At 44.1% G+C, this 13490-nt stretch overlaps 1 protein-coding gene across 2 annotated transcripts in view; it reads right to left on the bottom strand.

Moving 5' to 3' along the window:
- The window catches only part of MTHFD1L (methylenetetrahydrofolate dehydrogenase (NADP+ dependent) 1 like), a 164305-nt gene that overhangs the window by 97846 nt on the left and 52969 nt on the right, over positions 1-13490 (bottom strand). For both annotated transcript variants that reach the window (XM_054721834.1, XM_054721835.1), the window contains 4 exons: positions 13049-13151; positions 10570-10646; positions 5030-5170; positions 377-445 (listed from right to left, as the gene is read on the bottom strand). In XM_054721834.1, coding sequence (XP_054577809.1) covers positions 377-445; positions 5030-5170; positions 10570-10646; positions 13049-13151 — 390 coding nt within the window. The remainder of the gene's footprint in view (positions 1-376; positions 446-5029; positions 5171-10569; positions 10647-13048; positions 13152-13490) is intronic.

The raw sequence follows: 13490 nt of genomic DNA, 5'->3' as shown, positions 1-13490 counted from the left end.
GTGTGTTTTGTTCGGGGAAAACAAAAATAATTAAAAAATCTCAAAACCTAATTATTATGAGAGACTAAGCCCCCCCACCCCCCCAAAAAAAAGGCAAAAGAGAAAACTTGTAAACATGGCTACACAAACTTACTGAAATATTAGTCAAATATCGAGTTTCTAAATTTTTACTCTGGCCAATTAGTACTACATTAGACAAGATATGAATTATATTAAAGAATCTGTAAGTACACTTCTAATTTTTTTTGGATGACCAAATTCTTCCGATGTTCCTTGTGGGCTCATATTGGCTGGAAGTGCTAATGTTGTAGGGGACGCACAAGCAATCCAATTAATGCAAACTTTCAACAATTTCTATACAAAGAAAATCACTTACTTCTAGGGTCTGCATCAGATTTGGTTTTATTGCATCTTTCATCAAGACTGTCAAAGCACCTGTCACCCCCTAAAGGAGAGAGAAAAAAAACCCACCCCAATTATTTAATCTGTCAAAATATCAACAGCATTTTTAAAAGAACTATAACAAATAATCCTAAAATTTATATGGGATCATAAAAGACCTGAATAGCCACAGAGGTATCACGTTCCCTGATTTCAAACTATTCTACAAAGCTATCGAAATTGGCATGGTACTGGCACAAAAACAAACACATAGATCAAGGGAACAGAACAGAGAGCTGAGACATAAACCCAAGCTCATATAGTCAATTAATCTACGACAAAGGAAGCAAGAACATACAATAGGGTAAAGGCAGTCTATTCAATAAATGGTGTTGGGAAAATTGGACAGATACATGCAAAAAGATGAAACTAGATTACTTTCTTACACCATATACAAAAATAACTCAAAACGGTTTAAAAACTTAAATGTAAGATCTGAAACCATAAATTTCCCAGAAGAAAATATAGGCAGTAAACTCTGACATCGCTTTTAAAAGGCAGGGGCAATAAAAGAATAAATAAAGAAATGGGGCTACATAAAATAAAGCTTGTGCACAGTGGAAGAAGCCATCAACAAGATGAAAAGGCAACCTGCTGAATGAGAGAAGCCATTTATAAATAACATATCAGATAAGGGATATCCAAAATACAGCTCAACATAAGAAAAACCAAGGACCCAAATGGACATTTCTCAAAGGAAGGCATACAGCTAGCCAACAGACACATGAAAAATAATCAACATCAATAAACACCAGGGAAATGCAAATCAAAACCACAAGATACCACCTCACACCTGTCAGAATGGCTATTATGGAAAAGAAGCAAATAACAAGTGCTGGCGAGGATACGGAGAAAAGAGAACCCTCATGCGCTGTTGGTGGGAATGTAAATGAGTACAGCCAATAAACATTATGAAGATTACTCAAAATATTAAAAATAGAACTACCATATGATCCAGCAATTCCACTCCTGGATATTTATCCGAAAGAAATGGAAAACAATAATTCAAAAAGATATATGCACCCCTATGTTCACTGCAGCATTACTAGTAACAGCCGAGATATGGAAGCAACCTAGGTATCTACTAATAAATGAATAGATAGAGAAGATAGGGTACATGTACCCATGGAATATTCTTCAGCCATTAAAAAGAACGAACTCTTGACATTTGCAACAAGATGGAGAGATCTATCATGTAAATAAAATAAGTCAGACAGAGGAAGAAAAATACCATATGATTTCAGTTATATGTGGAGTCTGAAAACCATAACAAATAAATAAACAAAACAAAACAGAAACAAACTCTTAGATACAGTGAACAAACTGATGGTTGCCAGATAAGAGATGGTTGGGTGGAAAAGGAGTTTAAAAAGTACAAACTTCCAGTTTTAAAAATAAGTCATGGTGATGCTGTAATGTGCAGCATAAGGAACAGAGTCAATAATGAAGTAATAATTATGTATAGTGACAGATACCAGGCTTATTGTAGTGATCACAAGGTATGTAAATGTTGAATCACTATGTTGTACACCTGAAACTAATGTAATATTATATGTCAACTATAACTGAAAATAAATTAAAAAAAAAAATTATCTCCCATAAAGAAAAAAGCAAAAGATGAACCATTTCTCTCCAGCCTGTCCCCTAGCTGCTCTTGCCTGCGGGCCACATGTGACATAGCACTGCACCCTCCATCCATCTCTCCCCACCTGAATGAATGTCAACTGTGTAAGACACGAAGAGTGACGGGGAAGTAATAGTCATCGCATTTTTTCAAAGCCCTCCTTGAGGGTGTTTAAGAGGTTTGCCAGAAAGTAGATCTTTCAGTCCATCTCCAAGTGTTTTCTGGCAATTATGCTCATTATTTTTTCCTGACCAGAAATTTTACTATTGCCTGAAGAAATGAGACCAAGAACTGAAACGACACTATTTCCAGAGCGGGCATGAAGAGAGGGAGAGGGAACTGTCTTAAAAGCACCCATTCTGGTTTCCCACCATCTCTCAACTTCTCATCCAGACAGAGAAGGCACCCCAAAAACAGAAGCATCGAAAGGGCTTCTTGTTTTCCGTGTCTCATGCTCTCTGTCTGCCTAGAATGAGGCTGCCCTCTCCCAGTCCTAGGAAGCTGTGGCCCGGGCTCCTTCTAAGTCCCCTTTTCTGGAAACGAAGAGGGAAGGAAGAAACAACAGGGGTGAAGTCTAAGCACTATGGAAAAAATGTGTCAAATAAGGTCACATGGTAAGCTTTTAAAAAAAAAATGCCTCCCACCTTTTCTCAAGACACTGAGCACGTGTCTTTCGTTTTTCCTTTTTCCATAGTTTACATGACCGTTTACTTAGGGTGTGGTACATTCTATGGGATTGAGGGTGTCTTTCAACAAACTCGTCAGTTCTGGGGTGGCTATACTAGGAGCAAATGCATGTGACTGTAGCCGTGAAAAAAATTAAATAGCGTGCAACAGCTCTTAACAGATCAGTGGGTAGAATCTAGAGATTCTTTATCTCTCCAAAGTGCATTAGTTCATTACTTTCTCCCGCTTCTATCACCAATGATATTAAATTTCTCTCATGTGATCTTTTTCTATTTTTATAATATTTCACCGCTTAAGGTTTATGAGGAAATCCAATTTATTTCCAACTTGATTGTACAAAATATACATCGCAAGAAATGTAACCTGCCTGATATACATACATTGAGATGTTTGACGGTGAACGCTGCTGGCCCGGAATGGCGCAAAGAAATCAGTTCTCTTTTCATAACACAGAGCATGTGGAAGCAGAATAGTCGTTTGCTTCTCTGCAGACTATCCTTGCTTTAACCCCTGGCCAAACACACCCAGCTCAAGAAACTACAGGAGGAAGGACCCTGGGTGCCTCTGTTGGATTGTCTCAGGTGGGTTCCCACCTGCTTGGTTTTCCAGGCCACAGCTCATCCATCTTTTGTTGCTCCCTACACACTGACTGTTGTCAGACCCATGCAAAAAACCCGTCACCACCAAGAGCAGCTCTGGGGCTGTCATGCCCACTGTAAGCTATGTCACCTGTCCCACATCCCACGTTCATGGAGGGGAGAGTTTGCGCATAATCTTCCAGAAACTATCAGAATCAATCATCTTATAAGGAACGTTTAGACGCCATCTATTCCAATGTTCGCTGCAGTACGTACAGTCTTTGACCAACTAAATAAGAAGCCATAAGGTAGTAAGATGATAGAAGCTCTGGAAATTCTCCCTTAATTTTCTATGTTGGACCAACTACTGAGAGTTCCAACTCAATGAAACACCATCTGCAGAGATTAGGTACGCTTGCAAAGAAGAGACACAAAAGATAACTACAGAGAGCAAACTCTGAATCTGTTCTGGATCCAAGATTTTTATCACAGGAAAAAAAAAATAAATAAGCTTAGGGAAATAATATTTGAGGATTAAGTTTCAAATCACCCCTGCCACATATTTGTTGGTACTTAAAGTTAATAGGATACAGAGAGATGTATTTATACAGAAACTGTAATATGTCCGTTTAGATAGAAATGTAGAGGTCTTGACAATTTTTGAAAAGCAGTAACTTTTACAGCAGGCTGAAGACGGGTTTTCGCTTTAAGCTTTGTACTAAGCATGCCACAGAGCTGCGGATGTAAACATATCCATTTAATTTACTTGACAAAGCACTATGCGATAAGTCAGATCCATTTCTTCTAAAGCAGCCAAAAAGTAATCAAGACATGCTGACAAAGGATTCCTGTTATGCCCTAAGCTTTTGGAATTAATAAAATATTAATTTGCCTTTCCCCTTCCACAACTGTTTTCCAATTGGGAGTGTATGTTTTAGATTCCATGACTGTATGTGATTCAAGATGGGGGAAGTAAGCTCAAACGTAGCACAATCGCCGTGCAACAGGCATATGTCCTACCTACGTCCTTATAAACACGTATGAGCAAATGAAATAACTGTACCACCGATGGGGTTTAAGTTAACAACACAGATGGTTATTAAAAAGAAAAACAGAACGATCGGCGTGCCAAATGAGAACAGGAGCTCAGGCAGGCAGTGGTGTGCCAGGATTCCCCCAAAGCGTTATAATCAGCATCATTCCCCTGACAGAGGAGCTGGATGAGCAACACTGAGCTAGGTGGAGCCCTGCTCTTTAATGAGAAACCCAAACCTGGGGCACAGCATCACCCAAGCCAGGGTGCGCTGGAGCCTCTTCCGTCTCCTACCTTTGAAAGGGGATCCGCCCTCAATTTAAAGCAGGCAGAGGTCACGCTTTTTAAAAAAAGTCACGGGCTGGGCTGCAAGATGACCCCCACCCCAGGCAGAGCAGAGGTCAGGACTGGCAAGAATCGGGAAAAGCTTATGAAATAAACGTCATGTGCTTTGGTTGCAACCAATTACAAGCACGTTCTCAACGCCTGTGAGAACACGACAAAGCTGTGAAACAAACAGGCGTGCGAGGGGGGGGGAATGTGTGTGCCGAAATCCTCCGAACTCCCACGCTGCATGTGGGTAAGAGAAAGGAACCCTTCATCCTCCTCATCAGGAAGGAACGGGTGCAGCGAGCTCTCCGGAGCTCCCGCAAGGGACACACTCACCAAATCTTCTGCCGTGATGGGCTGCCCATTTCTGTCACTGGCCACCACCATCCTCCCCAGCCGCTCCTTCATGTCCTTGAGGCTGTCGGTCAGGGCCAGCACCGCCATGATCTCGCTGGCCACCGCGATGTCAAACTGCGCCTGAGACGGCAAGAGCAAAGGTGCGGGTCAGCTGCGGGGCCCCAGGGGGGGCCATGTCCGCGGGAGCCGTAGCTCAGCAATTAGGTTCTCGCAGGCCGGGGATTACCCTCGAAGGGCCGTTCTCAGTGCACACGCTTTCTGCACACGCGTTCTCAAGTGCACACGCTTCCTGAGGGTCTGGAGCGCGCACGGTCCCGGGCTTGGTGCACTCCTAGGGGGGCCGCAGGCTTCTGGCATCTGCTCTACTGAGCAGGACTCGGCCGGGCTGGGCCCCTATGGCAACAGCTCATGCACTATTGGCTTCTATAGCCTGCTTCAGACGTGTAGTTAATGACTGCACATGTGATCACCTGCTTGATGCATGTCTCCACCACTGGGCTCTAAGTGCCAGCAAGGCAGGGACCCGCTGGGGAGGGTTCACTCCTGAATCCCCAGCGTGGAGAACTGAGTGTGAAACCCCACAAGCACACGATGGCGAATGAATGAACAGCCTGCGGACTCCATGAGCTGCTCCTCATCGTGGGGCCGAGGGGGCGGCATTTTAAAGAGATGAGGAGCGGACAGTGAAAGGAGGTGGTCCTGAGGCCAGTTTCCTGGAGTCCGAGCTCAACCCCGCAAGAGTGCGGCACTCAGTGCTGAGCAAGCACTTCCTGGGGCCTCTCCTGGCTCTGCCTCCAGCCTGCACACAGACCAGCAGGAACCGGAGGAGTCGGGAACGTGTACTTCCTCCTCCTCTTCCTCCTTTTCCTCCTCCTCAGGCAGCCCAGGGACAAACCTCTTCACTGAGCTCTGGCTGAATTCCCTTCTTCCCACGGGGCGTGAGAACCAGACAAGTCCCAGCTTAGAGGGAGAAAGTGGCTATGCCCTCGTGGGGGCCCCTTATGAAAAGTTTTATTGTCCATTTCCGTCACTGACAAGAAAGGAAATGAAGGAACCAAGGAGCTTTCTGGCTACTTCCTGAGTGAGATTTCATTAGCTATTGATTTAGTGAAAAAAATATTAGGTATAAGTCAAATGCGACTACATCCAATTATTACATTCTCCCCATAACCCATTCCAAACATAAGTGATTTTTCATAGCATGATATTTAGGATTCTCTATACCACCATTCCATTATAAACAGTGCATATAAAAAAGTGACTAAAAATATTAAGAATTACTATACAAAACATGAGACTAGAAATACTCTTAAGATAGTACCTGCATAAGAAGTGGAATTTGTAACACACGTACAAGTTCTTCAGTTGTAATTATTACAATTTCAAATTTTTATATCTTGAGCAATATAAAAAATGAAATGAATTGGATCGATATATATTTCGTCGTTATTTATTTTATTGACTGAATAATGCAGAGGACTGCTCAATTTTTGTTTTGCAAATAGAACATTTTAAATCATATAAAGGTATAAGTGTAATTATTATTATTGTTTAGCACAAATTTAACCATTTGTACGCCATAAGCCTCTATAGCAGTGGTTCTCAACCTTTCTAATGCCGCAACCCTTTAATACAGTTCCTCCTGTTGTGGTGACCCCCAACCATAAAATTATTTTTGTTGCTACTTCATAACTGTAATTTTGCTACTGTTAATGGGCTGCTACTGTCGCGACCCACAGGTTGAGAACTGCTGCTGTAGAGCCTAAGACCATCGGAAAACACAGATATTTACATTACGATTCATTAACAGTAGCAAAATTACAGTTATGAAGTAGCAACGAAAATAATGTTATGGTTGGGGGTCACCACAACATGAGGAAGTGTATTAAAGGGTCACGGCGTTAGGAAGGTTGAGAACCACTGCTCTATAGCCACAAGTGGAGGACCTTTTTAAATTAAATTCAAAACATCGTGGCAGTTAACTGGTTAAACAAAGGGCCTTAAGCAATGGTGGCAAGGATGCAAATCCACATGGCCTTTCGGGAAGGTACCATGGAAATCGATATACACCCACATTTGAATCTGCGTCCTCTTTGACTCTGCTATCAGGGGCCTGGAACCTGTCCTAAGGATACCATCTGTAAGAATACACATACATCCGTGTGCATGTTACCCTTGAGAATATCAGCTTATTGATGCTCGCTCAGCACTGCAAGCACCCTACGTGTCCGTTACAGGGAACTGCCTAATCCAGGATGACACATCTACAAGTCGAGATATTCTATAGCCATTAAAAAGTGATCATACAGATCTCCCTTTATGACATAAAGAGATGTCCTTAATAGGGTTTTAGGGTCTAAAAGAAGCAGGTGAAGTTTTTAAATATAATCCCTTTTTACTTAAAAACATGAATACATAAAACACTACAAGATATAACAAATCTCATTTGTAAACCAGATGTACAAACTGAATGTGCGCCTGCATACAATGAGCCTATCAATACAAGGCACTCAAGTCATAGCCATTATTAATCTCTCCTACTTTATACTGTGACGAGGCCCAGTCGCAGTACAGAAACATGCAGAGAAATTGTGAAAGGCCTTCCTTACTACCCCCTTTCTTTCCCAAGCCTCTTTCCAGGTATAAATAGGTCAGAAGTTGGTATACATCTTTCCAGCTTCCATTTTATGCACTTATATACATATATGATCATGTATGCTGGCCTTTTCTGAACATAAATGTGATGACATTGTGTATTTCACTTCACAAATTTTTTAAGCTTTTTTTTTTTTTAAAAAAAACCTTTCCATTTCACAATGATATGAGAGCTCCATGTCTCTCCCCCTATGTATACTTTATCTAATTTTCAACTGCCACATTATCTGTATAGAAGCAGGCACCAAAGATACGTAACTACTCCTACTCACAAACATTTGCACTGTTTAAAATTGCCTCCATTACAAAAAATGCTGAAATTAATATCCTTATACAAAGACTAGAGGCCCGGTGCACGAAATTCATGCATGGAGGGGGGGGGGTGTCCCTCAGCCCAGCTTGCACCCTCTCCAATCTGGGACCCCTCAAGGGATGTCCGACTGCGCGTTTAGGCCTGATCCCAGTGGGACATCCCTCTCACAATCCAGGACTGCTGGCTCCCAACAGCTCACCTGCCTGCCTTCCTGATTGCCCCTAACCGCTTCTGCCTGCCAGCCTGATCACCCCCTAACCACTCCGCTGCCATCAAATGATTGATGCCTAACTGCTCCCCTGCCAGTCTGTTTGCCCCCAACTTCTCTCCTCTGCTGGCCTGCCCCTGCAGGGCTGATCGCCTCCAACTGCCCTCCCTGGCCGGCCTGGTGCCTCCCTACTGCCCTCCCCTGCTGGCCATCTTGTGTCCACATGGGGACAGGATCTTTGACCACATGGGGGCAGCCATATTGTGTGCTGGAGTGATGGTCAATCTGCATATTACTCTTTTATTAGATAGGATAGAGGCCTGGTGCATGGGTGGGGGCCAGCTGGTTTGCCCTGAAGGGTGTCCCGGATCAGGGTGGGGGTTCTCTTGCGGCATGGGGCGGCCTGAGCGAGGGGCCTGTGGTGGTTTGCAGGCCAGCCACGCCCCCTGGTGACCCAAGAGGAGGCCCTGGTATCTGGAATTTATTTACCTTCTACAATTGAAACTTGTAGCCTGGAACGGAGCCAAGCCTCCTGCTTGCTCCATGGCCGGCAGCCATTCTTTTGAGGTTTGTGTACCTTTTATAATTGAAACTTTGTAGCCTTAAGCGGAGGCTTGGGCCGGCCAGGGTGTGCAGGAAGCTTTGCTTCCTCCATTGCTGGGGGCAACCCTTGTCTCCTGCTCTTTCCAGCTCCGTAGCTGCCACCATTTCTGTTTGGATTTGTTTACTTTCTATAATTGTAACTTTGTAGCCTTGAGTAGAGGCTTAGGCCAGTAAGGGAAGGTGGAAAGCTTGGCTTCCCTGTTGCCGGGGAAACCCAAGCCTCCCTCCCGCTCTCTGGGACTGTACCTATCTTGGTTGGGTTTATTTGCATATTTGTTCCTGATTGGCTGGTGGGCATGGCTTGTGGGTGTAGCAGAGTTAGGGTCAATTTGCATATTACTCTTTTATTAGGTAGGATGTTTTGTGCACATATGAAAATATTCCCTACATCTTCCCTTTTCTTTAATATTTTTAGTCCTGGAGTTGAAACTGTTGGCTAATTTCAAAACTTAATACTAACAAACTGTCTTTGGAGAGGCTTGACCAATTTATATACCCACTAACCCTGTACGAAAGTCTCCAATGGGTTATGCTTTGATAAGTTCATAGGTAAATAATACTACACTGTTTTTTAATTTGCAGCTTCATGACTACTTAATGGCATTTTATTTCTGTTTTTATAATTTGTCTTTTATTTATTCTATTCACTTACTTAGCAAATATTTATCGAATATCTACACCTACCATGTAACCAGGTTCTATACACTGAGAATACAGCAGTGAGCAAGAGACAGAAACCCCCGCCCTTAGGAAACTCTCATTTTAATAAGGGAGGCAGGAGATAAACACGGTAAGTCAGGACAGCAAGAAAGGGACAGAGGGAGTGTGAGGACAGGCAGCTAGTGTGGAAGGTGACAGGAAAGGCCTTCATGCGAGCAATATGTGAGTACTAATTTGTGGAAGTTCTTATAGTGTTTGGCACATCAATCCTTTGTCTTGTATATATTGCAAATATTCTCTTCCAGTTTGTTACTGGTCTTGTAATGTTTCTGTACATTGTTTTTTTTCATACTAAAGACTTTAATTTTTTAATGTCAAAACTATCTCTTCCTTATACTAGAGTGAAAAAGTAAAAGTGATTTTATTTTCACTAAGAAAACGTAACAATATAAAGGCCATAAATCTAAAACTGTCTTACAATATAAGGTTTATTACAAAAAAAAAAAAAAATTCCTTAGAGGCCTATTGTGCCTGGATAAAAACTCATGGAATGAATTTATATTCCCCAAGTGCCACGGCCCCACACTGGAGGCCTATTAAAATGAAGGTGGACATCATAAATTATCTTCCACATTCTCTGGATTTGGGTACTAGGACATTATCCTTAAAAATTCCTCAGGCTGTTCAGCCAAATACCAAGGTGCTTTTTTTCTTTAGTTTTTAAATTGGAGTAATGTGTCTGAGATCTTCACATTTTAGTTGTCATGCAGATGTAGTAACAACTGGGTTGGGTCTGCAATAAAATATGTTAGGACTGACATTCCAGGGACACCCTGAGTGGCTCATTCCAGAAACACAACTAAACCCACACAAGAAAAGGATGGGAAGAAAGTACAGGAGCCTTCCCGCCCTCCGACCCTCCGAGTCCTGCTGAGGATTGGAAATGGCACTGGAAAAGGTGGGAGACCCCTGGCCACTGCAGGGAGAGGAGGGAGAAGATAAGAGCAGAGAATTGGCATCTGTGCTGCTGTAAACCAAGGCTACTGACAGAGCCACTCCTGTGAAGAAAAGGCCACCCACCTGCCGGGAGTATCCCTTCTCTGTGCTGGCCTGCCCGATCGTTATTTTCCGTAGGAATCGGTCATTTGTATCCAACACTGAAAGAGAAGAGAACAGATTATTCAGTCAACAAGTACGGACTGGCTGCCGGGTGTGTGTCCGGCCGTGTTCTGAGGGCTGGGCAAGCAGCAGAGGCAAGAGACGAGGCCCAGCTTCCCGGGAGCTGACACTCCAGGGCGCAGACACAGGGAGGGACCTACCACATAAGAAAGTCTCAGCCAGTGCTAAGTGCCCTGGGAAGATAAAGGAGGTGAAGTGACGGTGTGTGTCAGGGGACCAGTGGGGCGAGGCATCATTTTTTTAAAAAATAGACTTTTTTTATTGATTTCAGAGAGGAAAGGAGAGGGAGATAGAAACATCAATGACGAGAGATAATCTTCAGTCGGCTGCCTCCTGCACGCCCCACACTGGGGACTGAGTCTGCAACCTGGGCATGTGCCCTGACCGAGAATCGAACTGTGACCTCCTGGTTCCTAGGTGGATGCTCAACCACGGAGCAACGCCGGCTGGGCGAGGCATCGTTTTTTGACTAGGCAGTTAGGAAAAGTGTTTCTGAAGGGGCGACCTATTATGCTGAAACCTGAGTCACAAGAAGAAGGCAATTAATTTCACAAAACGTTAATCACTGAACCACCATATGACCCAGCAAGTCTTCCTCTACACACATACCCAACAGGACAGGAGGCGGGAACTTGAACAGAGAGGTGCACACCCATGTTCATACAGCATCATTCGCAACAGCCAAGAGGTGGGAACAACCAAGCGCCCGAGAGATGAATGAAAAAGCAAAATGTTACATACACATACACGGAACATTATACAGACATAAAAAAGAATGGGCTTTTGATATATGCTACAACATGGATGGACGTTGAAAACAGGCATGATAAAATACGCTAGAAGGACAATTGCTACAGGATTATGATTCTATCTAATTATTGTGGTTACCTGGGGCTGGTAGAAGGGGAGTTATTGTTTAATGGGTGCAGAGTGCTTGTTGGGGCTGATAAAAATGTTTTGGGTATAGACAGTGGTGATGGTGTAATCACTGTAAGCCCTGTGGATGTATTCAATGGGCACTAATGGCACACTAATGAATGGTTAAAATGAGGCAGGCATATTTAACCACAATAAAAAAACAAAGGAGTAAGGGGTGGGGGAGAGAAGTCAATCTGAGTCGAGCAGGCACCACCAAATCTCATTTTTTTATTGGCTTGTCTGAATTGTACCGATTTGCATTTTGATTGTGAAAACTAGACTTGGTTTAGTGAAAACCAAATCTATAATGGCAGAAGGGCTGAGATTTCACTAATAATGCATGAGGCTTCGAACAACAAGCTGTCCCCACTGACAATGAAGATCGTCTACCAAATATACAACAAGGGCACTGACAGTGGGGATGGGACGAGGTCCCTGGGGATGAAACGCTGACCTTGCCTTTCAGGCACACAGCAGTAGCCGACCTGCCCACCTCTTGTTCCCTGGCTCACTGAATTGGGGGATGGGAGAGAAAGCAAGACTATCTATTAAAAGGAAAGCGCATTAGAGCAGGCATGTGATAAAAATGGAGGTGGGCAGAAATGGGGAACACGGTGGGCAGGTCTGAGAAGAACCTCAGAAATGCAGGGAGGACCGGAAGGCCTATCTTCTAACCCTCAGTATCGCCTCGGCCATCAGTGCTACCACCTCGTTCCTGTAAGTGTATGTGATCATCTTCACGGCCATCTCCAGGGGCCCGAGGCCCAGAACACACATGTGGCCTGCTCAGGGTCACGCAGTGAGTTAGTGGCCAAGTGGAGACACACACCGGGGATTCCTGACCCCACGTGTCATGCTTTTTCCCTCTGTCCCACCCTCATAGAGGGCAGTGTGGAGGGAGGGGGAGGTATCCCAGCTAAGAGGGGAACAGGAAGGACAGGAGCAGGACGGAGGTCATGGGGAGGCCCCCCTGTTGCATTTGAAGTGTTAGAGTGTATTCCCATAAGTGGCTGGAAGCATGCGCTAAACTTAGAAAATTCAGAACTGAAAATACGGATTTCAGAGCTACTTAGAGTGGTGGTAAGAAAATGAGTGGAAGAAATTAGTGTTGTGGGTAGAGAGGGTGGCAAGACAAATAAGGGGAGACACAGACCTTAAAAAAATATAGGACAACAGGCCATAAGAGATAAAGAAGAAAATGAAGTAATTTTCCTTGGACACGTGGAAGGTGTGGGAATGGATGTGACAGAGCCCAGACGAGCAGCTGGCTGTAGGGACACAGCCTTTTCTCCTAAACAGGAGGCAGAGATGAGAGATGAGGACGGGATTCTAAATAAATGGAGGAATTATGAAACACAAGCTGGGCGGACCATGGGAAGAAGGAAGACCGAGCCTTTGTGAAACTGCCTTGAAGAGTGTCAGCTGGGATATGGCTGCCTCCGGACTGGCGATCAGCACCCACCTCTCTGCCACGTGATGGTGGAGGGGTCGATGTTGAGACGGGCGAATTTACTCATTTCCTCTTCTGTCAGTGCGCTGGGATCCGTCTTATTTATTCCCAGTTTCTGATGACCAAGAACAAAAAGTGCGCTATGTATTAGAAGGAACAGAAAGCAAGATGAGACCAAATGTTCCCTCTTCCTTCCTTTTCTCCATCACTAGGAAAGCCTTCTTAAAATCTGAACTGGGACTCTGAGTAAGTTGTAGGCTAGGCCAACTCATAGAAATCAGTGCCCGAGACCCAGTATCTCCTATAAGTAGAAGGCAATGACATTTGTAATCTACCCTTTACCATGACAGATCTGAAAAGGCAAGGCAGTTGGCAGTACCCAGAGGGCACGCGCCGTGTTGGCCGAGGTTCTGGGCCCCTCTCCATGGCCGCCTTGCTGTGCCCGGAAGGGACA

The sequence above is a fragment of the Eptesicus fuscus genome, chromosome 10 (genome assembly GCF_027574615.1).
Source record: "Eptesicus fuscus isolate TK198812 chromosome 10, DD_ASM_mEF_20220401, whole genome shotgun sequence".
In the NCBI taxonomy this organism is placed as follows: domain Eukaryota; kingdom Metazoa; phylum Chordata; class Mammalia; order Chiroptera; family Vespertilionidae; genus Eptesicus; species Eptesicus fuscus.
The sequence above is the reverse complement of the archived record's forward strand: the minus strand, read 5'-3'. Positions and strand labels throughout refer to the sequence as shown.